At 49.5% G+C, this 8355-nt stretch overlaps 1 protein-coding gene across 3 annotated transcripts; it reads right to left on the bottom strand.

Moving 5' to 3' along the window:
• Window positions 1-1880: 1880 nt before the first annotated feature.
• On the bottom strand, window positions 1881-7236 carry Cd19 (CD19 molecule). 3 transcript variants are annotated; one of them, XM_090357711.1, is made up of 15 exons: window positions 7135-7236; window positions 6646-6912; window positions 6188-6379; window positions 5781-6059; window positions 5241-5351; window positions 4939-4987; window positions 4569-4657; window positions 4155-4250; window positions 3951-4049; window positions 3769-3837; window positions 3604-3657; window positions 3472-3528; window positions 2430-2519; window positions 2215-2329; window positions 1881-2057 (listed from the first exon to the last, which is right to left on the bottom strand). In XM_090357711.1, exons 1-14 carry the CDS (start codon window positions 7220-7222, stop codon window positions 2235-2237), a joined length of 1635 nt encoding a protein of 544 aa, XP_090213837.1. In that variant the 5' UTR covers window positions 7223-7236; the 3' UTR covers window positions 1881-2057; window positions 2215-2234. The 3 variants fall into 3 exon arrangements, with proteins under 3 accessions (XP_090213837.1, XP_090213836.1, XP_090213835.1); XM_090357710.1 differs by having other exon boundaries at window positions 2430-2516; window positions 3604-3660; XM_090357709.1 differs by having other exon boundaries at window positions 3604-3660.
• Between the last annotated feature and the right edge of the window lie 1119 nt (window positions 7237-8355).

The following is an 8355-nucleotide window of genomic DNA, read 5'->3' on the forward strand; positions in this document are numbered from 1 at the left end:
GAGAGAGAGACAGAGAGAGAGAGACAGAGAGAGAAAAGAGTAAGTCCTGGTAGGGGCTGAGAATGTGGCTTAGTAGTAGAGTGCTTGAAGCCCTGGTCAATTCCTCAGTACTATATATACAGAAAGAGCCAGAAGTGGTGTTGTGGCTCATGGTTGTGTCTTCTTTTTTTTTTTTTTTTTTTTTGCTAGTCCTGGGCTTGAGCTCAGGGCCTGAGCATTGTCCTTGGACTTTCTCAAGGTTAGAGCTCTACCACTTGAGCCTCAGCACCACTTCTGGCTTTTTTCTATGTATGTGGTACTGAGGAATCGAACCCGGGTCTTCGTGCATGCTAGGCAAGCACTTTAACCACTAGACCAAACTCCCGGCCCTCATGGTTGTGTCTTGAGCAAAAGCAGTTCAGGGACAGTGACCTGAGTTCAAACCCCAAGACTGGCCAAAAAAATAAAAGAAAAAAGAAGGTGGGGGAACAAAGAAAGAAAGACACCTGTAATCCTAGCTACTCAAGAGTTTGAGGATCGAGGTTCAAAGGCAGCCCTGGCACTGAAGTCCATGAGACTCTTATCTCCAATTAACCACCAGAAACCCAGAAGTGGCGCTGTGGCTCAAGGGGTAGGGTAGTATCCTTGAGCTGAAGCACAGTGCCCAAGCCCAGAGTTCAAGTCCTACAACTGACAAAAAAAAAAAAAAGAAAGCGAAAAAGAAAAAAGAATAAGGCCTGGCATTTGCTGCTAACATCAACATAGGGAAAATAAATTTTAAATGTTCAGAGATAATGAAGTATTAGTATTTTCTAATACCAAAAAAAAAACCCTAACAGGATATATAAGATACTTAAAAAGCTAAAACTCTAAAGAATCAACAACACAATAACTGGGTAATATAGTTAAACAGACACTGTACAGAACAAGTACACACAACTTATAAATGCATGAAAAAATGCTTAACATCCTTAGCCATAAAGAAAATGAAAAAAAAAAAAAGACAAAAACCATTGAGATTCCAACTCACTCCAATAAGATTAGCCATCATCAAGAATATGAGCAAGACAGAGGCCAGGAGTTTGACCTAGTGGTAGAGTGCTTGCCTAGCATGTACAAAGACCCGGGTTCCATTCCTCAGTACCATATACATAGAAAAGGGAGAAGTGATGCAGTGGCTCAAGTGGTAGGGTTCTAGCCTTAAGGAAGCCCAAGGACTCAGGCCCTGATTTCAAGCCCCAGGAGTGTCAAAAAAAAAAAGGAAGAAAGAAAGAAAGAAAGATAAAGAAAAGAAAGAATATGAACAAGCCAAACCCTGATGTTCACAACTATAACCCTAGCTACTCAGGAGGCAGAGATCTGACCATTGAGGCTAAAGCTAGCTTGGGTAGGAAAGTCTGAGACTCATATCTCCAATTAACCATAAAAAGCCTGGAGTGGAACTGTGGCGCAAATGGTAGGGTTCTAGCCTTGAGTAGAAAAAAAGACAGTGACAAGACCTTGAGCCCTTGAGTTAGCCTAAGTACTGTCAACACACACACACACACACAGAAGCATATTTTATAGTATCACACAAATATATATGCCTTGGTAACCCTGTGAGGTTTTTGTGAAGATGGAGTTAACTGACATGAGTGCTTACTTAGCATAAATATCCTGTGATGCGAGGTGTGTTTCCGTCCTGTCCTTGGGAAATTGTCAAACATGACTGACCCACTGGGAGGTAGTCAGGGGGTGGCAGGTGGGTAAAGATACAGTGGGCCACAGGTGGGTAAAGCATTGTTTCACGTGGAACACAGCCCTCCTTCCTCCAGGGGGACTCAGAAGGAGGTCACACACAACGTCAGTCTTCCTTCCCCTCCCACACAGGGCACTGCTTCATAGGTTTAGAGGATCTCATTGAGTTTATTTGAGGAAAGCAAAAAAGGTGGCAAGAAGTTCCACTTGCTTGGGCACACACACACACACACACACACACACACACACAGAAGCACTGTGACTCAGGTGTCGACACCATCAGCTTAGGCTCTCCGGATTTCAGAGTCAGGTGTGAATCTTAAGAAATGAGGACGCCCAGGCTATGTAGAAGAAAGGGAAAAGAGGGAGGGACCTAAACTCCCTCCATCACATTCTACCAACCCTTCCTTTCTCCTCCCGCTAAAGGCCAGCATCCCAATGTCATTCCTCCTTATATCCCCACTGTTCCCTCTTTCCTCAGGGCAGTTTCCAGTTTACCTGTTCATCTGGGGTAAGGGTCACCTGATACTCCAAGACCCCATGTGACCCCCTCCTCCCCAAACTGGTTCTGGTCCGTCAGGGTTATTGTCCATGTTCTCATAAGAATCTGCATCTGGGTAGAACCCGGAACCAATAAGACAAAGGAGTTAGAAAGAAGCTGAGAGGGAGATCCAACCCAGAGGACAACAAAGGACAAAGACAGAAGCACCCACCTTCTTCATGATTGGGACCAGGCCGAAGTGAGCGGAGCTGGGGCGCTGCATACAGGATTCCTCTCATGTCCTCGTAGGATTGTGACCCTGCTTGGGCAGTGGGGATAGAGAATTGGAGACCCCAGAAGCTAGTCTGGGAACCGGGGGGAAGAGAATTGTCACCTAGCATAAGGAAAGAGTCTGAGGGTATAAGAAGGTGGAGGCTCGCCTACCAGTGCTGAACCAGAGGCGTGATTAGAGCAGCACTGAATTGGAGGTGCTGCTTAGTTGAAGAGCCAGGGCCAGATATGATTAGATCATGACCCAGATCAGACAAAGGGTCAAGAACTGAATTGGGAAGAGTCAAAGTCACAATGATGAGGTAGTTACAGAGCCAGTTAGGGTCAAGGTTCAAGTTAACCTGGGACCTGGCTTCCATGGCTCTTGTCTTGTAATCCTCACTACTCAGTTGGAAGCTGAAATCGGAGGATCAAGGTTTGAAGCCAACTCTAGCAGGAAAGTCTATGAGACTTTTATCTCCAAATAAGCACCCAAAACACCAGAAGTAGAATTGTGGCTCAAATGGTAGAAAGGCAGCTTTGAGTGAAAAGGCTCAGGGACAGCACACAGATTCTGAGCTGGAGAACCAGCACGCGTGTGCTAGAGCACACACACACACACACACACACATATGCGTGCGCGTGCGCGCGTGTGCGTGCGTCTGCACAAGGACTAGAGTCAAATGGGAGTCAAAAGGTTAGGGGTGGTATGAAGACTGTGGGTCTGGATTAATGATGGGATCAGTGTTAAGGTTACAGTGAAAATCAACTCCAGACTTCTGTCCTGGGGACACTGAGGTAAGAGAATTGTAAGTTCAAAGCCACCCTGAGCAATATAGTGAGTTCCAGGCCAGCAAGACCCTGATGCAGAACAGAAAAAAAAAAATGAAAATTTAGGGTCAAGGTCAGGCTGGAGTTTGGGATCAGAGACATCAGTTCAAGATGGGGCCTGATGTCACAGCCAAGAGAAAAAAGAATCAAGAGAGTCCCTAAGCATCACTCACCAAGGGAAGTTGCATCTCGGCTGGGGTTCCAGGCAGACCCATGGGGGCTCAGGAAATCTGGAAAAGAAAGAGGGGATTCACTATTTTTGCTGGTACCAGCGGGTCTTGCCAGGATTCTAACCTTATCCTTACCTGTCGTCCTGGTGACTGGTTGGACCAGCTCTTCTTCCGCGTTCTCGTAAGAATCTGCTATGGAGGAAGGAAGGGAGCTCTGGGAACCATTCCTGCCAGCTAGAGACCTCTCAGAGACATAGGTGTCCCTTAGGCCAGGGAGCCCCACAAAGACCCCCAAATTACCATTCGAGAATGAGTCCTCATCCTCAGGACCTAAAGGCCCACCTTCAGGGTTCTCATAGCCACTGCCATCTGGTGAGGAAAGAGGAGTGTCCAAGGGGGGGCTAGGGGGTGGGCAGGTGTAAAGACCCCTGGGAGGGAGGTGGGCAGGTATGAAGACCCCTGGGAGGGAGGGACAGCACTACCATGGGAGAGCTGGTCCTGTCCTCCGGAGTGGGAGTCGTTCTCATAGACTTCCTCACTGTCTGGCTCCTCGTAGGCTTCCCCTTCCTCTTCTTCCAACCCTGGGTTTGGAGGATGGATGGAGAAACTGAGTCACAGCCCTCTTCCAGCCCCAGTCTGCTCTTCCTACTATACACACACCCTTCAAATGATGCTCCATCATTTACCTGTTCCAGAGGCTCCTGCCTCTTGAGTGTCACTGCTGGGGTTTCCATAAGACCTGGTGGCACTCCCCAGGCTTGCAGCCCAACGGTGGACGCGTCCTGGCAAGAGCAGTGTTGGAAAGGGACGTCAGAGACGGGCAGGGATGCTCTGGGTTTGGATGCCTGGTCCTGAACCATTAGGGGATGGTCAGATTGAAATCTGGGGCCTCTGTCTCAGATTCTGTGCCCCATCTGAATCAAGGCTCTGCGTGCTGGGGGCGTGGCCACGAGGCTGATGGGCCGAGCTTGCTCTGGGGGCGGAGTCACGCCTGAGAGGGTCTCCGAGATCCAATCAGGGGATTGGTGGGATGAGCGTGGTGGGCGGAGCTCTAACGCAGGGGCGGAGCTACAGACTGGAGGCCTCAAGAAACATCTTACCTGTGCCTGTACCTGGAGTGGGGAGGGACAGCACGTTCCCATACTGATTCTGAGTCCCGTTTCCCGGGGGAGGTGTCACTTTGTAGAATCTGGCGGGAGAAAGGAAGGTGCACTGCTAGACCTAGAAGGGACGTGGGGACACATTCAAGTTTGAGTCTTGCCCCCAGAGGTTAGTCGTCAAGGTAACCAGATCTGTGATTCAAGGGCCTCCAGAGAAGAATCTGAGATCGCTCCACGGACATCTCAACAGAGAAACTTTGCACTTGGACAAGATTTCTACCATCTCCCAGACCCATTTGCCAAGGAAATTTCAAGGGCAGAGAGAGCGTCAAGGAAGGGACAGGCTGGGGTACACGGCTGCATGACCTACCTTCTGGTAGGATCAGTCATTCGTTTTCTCTTCCTTCTCTGCATCAGGACTACAGAGATTAAAGAGTGCTCAGAAGAGGTCCTTCTTGACAGGGGAAGGGTTTGAGGGGTGCTAGGAAGAGTCTTGGAACAATGAGGGAGATGGTACTTGGAATACCAGGGGCATGAGATGAACTGGGGGACAAAGTGTGGGACATATAAAGAGGGATGGGGCAGGGAGAAAAATGGTTGCCAGACTAGCATCTGTGGGCTTATCCTAAGGAAGAGAAATTGGATTAGGGCAAACTGGAGGATGTGACTCACCTCTTTGAAGATGAAGAAAAGCCACCAGAGAACCCAGGCAGATGATGAGATAAACCAAAGTCGCAACTGGGACTATCCAGCCACTCGACTTCACCAGCCAGTGCCATAACACTAAGGAGAAGGTGGCATGAGACCAGGTCTGCAGGCTGCAGGCTACTCTCCAATCTCAAGGACTCAAGGGAAGCCAGGTGCTCGTGCTCATGCTACTCAGGACGCTGAGATCTGAGACTCAAGGCTCCAAAGAAGCCTGGCAGACAAATCTCAGACTCTTGACTCCAATTAATGGAAGTGGATGGATGTGGAGCTCTAGCCATGAGCAAGAAAGCCAAGCAAGAGCAGGAGGCCCTGAGTTCAAAGTTCAGAACCAGCGAGGACAAAGAGGGGAGTGGGGAGAGACAGGAGTAAGAGGACTCAAGGCTCCAACAGTGAAGAGTCTGAGAGGAAAACCAGCAAAGCTGGCAGGAAGTAACATCCCAATGACTGGTATCCAGTTCTTCTAGTGCCCCCACACAAATGGCTCACAACAAGGACAAACTCTACCTGGCCGGGCTGTGACTTTCACATGTATCTGTATAGTCAGGCTGCCACGGAGACAATGGTAAGTACCAGCATCTTTAGCTGTGACCTGGGGTAGCAAAAGACGAGACTCCTGAAGCAATAGCTTTCTGGTGGGGGCAGGATCCCTTAGGTTTAGGCTCAGCAATGTATAGTTAGACTTCTCAGCGTATACATGGATCCAGGTGACAGAGCCTCTGGTTACAGGGGCAGGAGGAACTCCACAGGACAGCCAGGATGTAGAGCCAGCAGCCACAGTGAAGTCTGGGATAGGAAGGAAACAAGGGAAAAGGAATGCCATCTTTGGAGTGTCACCCCCCCCCCATACCTGTTTCCCATCACCATCCCTCCCTCCTTCCTGGCTTCTCCCCCACTGTCAGCTGTCACCGTACCCTGGTTGAAGCTCTGATTCCATATGCCCCTTGGTGGGTCACACACAGGCTGTGTCTTCCAGATCTTGGCACCATCTTCAGCCCACACATACAGAGAGGAGTTGATGGGTTGATCAGAAGAACGCCTGGCATCCCCTGAGGACCTGTTCTCTAGGTCACAGAAGTCTGAAGCATTCCACCGGAACAGCTTCCCTGAAAAGAGACCCAGAACCGCAAAGAGAGAAGGAAAGAGATAAGACACCCAGAAAAGCAGAGAAAAATTGAGACCAGAGACTCAAGACAGAAGAGAGAGACATAAAAAGTTGGGTCAGGAAGTTCCAGGAGTTGGCTAGTTAAGGCCAATTCCTTTTTGGCCCCTTGCCCCCTCCCACATCTCCCTCCATTTGACCATCAGTCCATGGATGGTCTTCTCCCCCCAATCAATCCCATGGCCCAGCCTAGCCCGGCCCAGCCCTCACCGCTGCCTTTCACGTTCACTGTCCAGCCAGGCTGCCAAGCATCCTGGGAGAGAGGGCCTGGCTTGCACAGGTAGAAGCCACCCATCTGCTCCGAGATATTGAAGAGGAGAAGCAGGGTGGCCATGGGCCCGATTTCAATGCCCAGGCCTGGTAACCCTAATCTCAATTCTAAGAATGGTGTAGATTGGTTCCCCCGATACCAGGCCAGCTGTTCAGAGTGGGTGTCGGAGGGATTCTGGAGACAGGGCAGCACAGCATCTTCTCCCTCTGTTGGAAGAGAAAGAAAGAGAGAGAGAGAGAGAGAGAAGCCACAGGCACCTTTCTTCTCATCCACCAAAGACCTCACAAAGAAGGAGTATATGATCCCAGAGTCCTTCCAACCCTTCCCTGAACTTTACAAATAAGAAAATGGAGGCGCCGAGACTGCAAGCTACTCAACTGAAGTCACCCAGAACCCACACTCCTTCCCCTACTGTTTTCTGGACATACCTTCCACCTCCACCTGTACTGGTTTCTGAGTCCTGATTCCTGAGAAGGTGAGGGAGAGGAGGAAGGAGAGGAGGAGAGGAGGTGGCATGGTAGCCAGGCTCCTCAGGGCAGCGGATTCACCGCGCAGGGGATGCTGGGGCAGGCAGGGAGCTTGGTGGGCAATGAACCATGGGTGTCTGTGGGGGTGGCAGGGCAGTCCCCCATCAAGGAAGGGGTGGTCACACCCAAGGCCTCCTTCTCCAGACCCACAAAACTTGCCTCCGCCCCACTAGTTTTATTTTCACACTAGCACTTATCCCTTGGGAAATATGTATGACTGCTTCCCTGTTAGCGAGGGGCCCCGGGGGTAGAGGTGACTGGCATGCCCTACTGTGGGTGGTACACAACAGTATCCACAGGGCTCTCCATAGCAAGTTTTGCTTTTTTTTTTTTTTTTTTGGTGCCAGTATTGGAGCTTGAACTCAGGATCTGGACACTGGTCCCTTCGTGGGTTTTTTGTTTTGTTTTGTTTTGCTTTCTGCTCAAGACTGGCACTCTGTCTCTTGGGCTACAGCTCCCTTTCCAGCTTGGTGGTGGTTAATTGGAATTAAGAGTTTCACAGAGGTTAGAGGCATAACTCAGGTGGTAGAGTGCCAGCCAATGAGCAAAAATGTCAGATATCAAATTTGAATTCTGGTTTCATAAGAAGGAAGAGGAGGAGGAGTTTTTGTCATCTCATAGATTTTCCTGCCACAGTTGGCTTTAAACCTTGATCATCAACCTAGGAATTGGTGGTTCACGCCTTTAATCCTACTCAGGGGACCGAGATCTGAGGATCACAGTTTGAAGCCAGCCTAAGCAGGAAAGTCTGTGAGACTCTCATTTCCAATAAACTACAGAAATGGTGCTGTGGCTCAAGTGGTAGACCACTAGCCTTGAGCAAAAAAGCTCAGGAATAGCACCCATGCCCTGAGTGCAAATCCCAGGACCAGCACCATTAGAGACATAGAGAGAAAGAGAGAGAGAGAGAAAAATCAAGAATTGAGGTCAGATATCAGTGACTCAAGCCTGTAATCCTTGCTACTCAGGAGGCTGAGACCAGGAGGTACCAAAGGAAAACTTGAGCTAGAGACCTGTCTCAAGTGGTAGAGTGCCAGCTGTGAGCAAACAAGCAAGCCAAGCATAAGGTTCTAAGTTCAAGCCCCAGTACTGGCACAAAAAGACAGATTGGGGTAGAGGGGT

The sequence above is a fragment of the Megascapheus bottae genome, chromosome 25 (genome assembly GCF_031878675.1).
Source record: "Megascapheus bottae isolate mThoBot1 chromosome 25, mThoBot2.hap1, whole genome shotgun sequence".
NCBI lineage: Eukaryota > Metazoa > Chordata > Mammalia > Rodentia > Geomyidae > Megascapheus > Megascapheus bottae.

What these genes read in the sequence shown, in the direction of transcription:
- Cd19 (XM_090357709.1), bottom strand. Translation starts at nt 7,222, where the DNA reads ATGCCACCTCCTCTCCTCCTCTCCTTCCTCCTCTCCCTCACCTTCTCA. An exon ending in GAATCAGAGCTTCAACCAGG is followed by an intron (nt 6,060 to 6,187) that starts GTACGGTGACAG and finishes TTCCTATCCCAG; the next exon opens with ACTTCACTGTGGCTGCTGGC. An exon ending in TGGTCCCAATCATGAAGAAG is followed by an intron (nt 2,330 to 2,429) that starts GTGGGTGCTTCT and finishes GGTTCTACCCAG; the next exon opens with ATGCAGATTCTTATGAGAAC.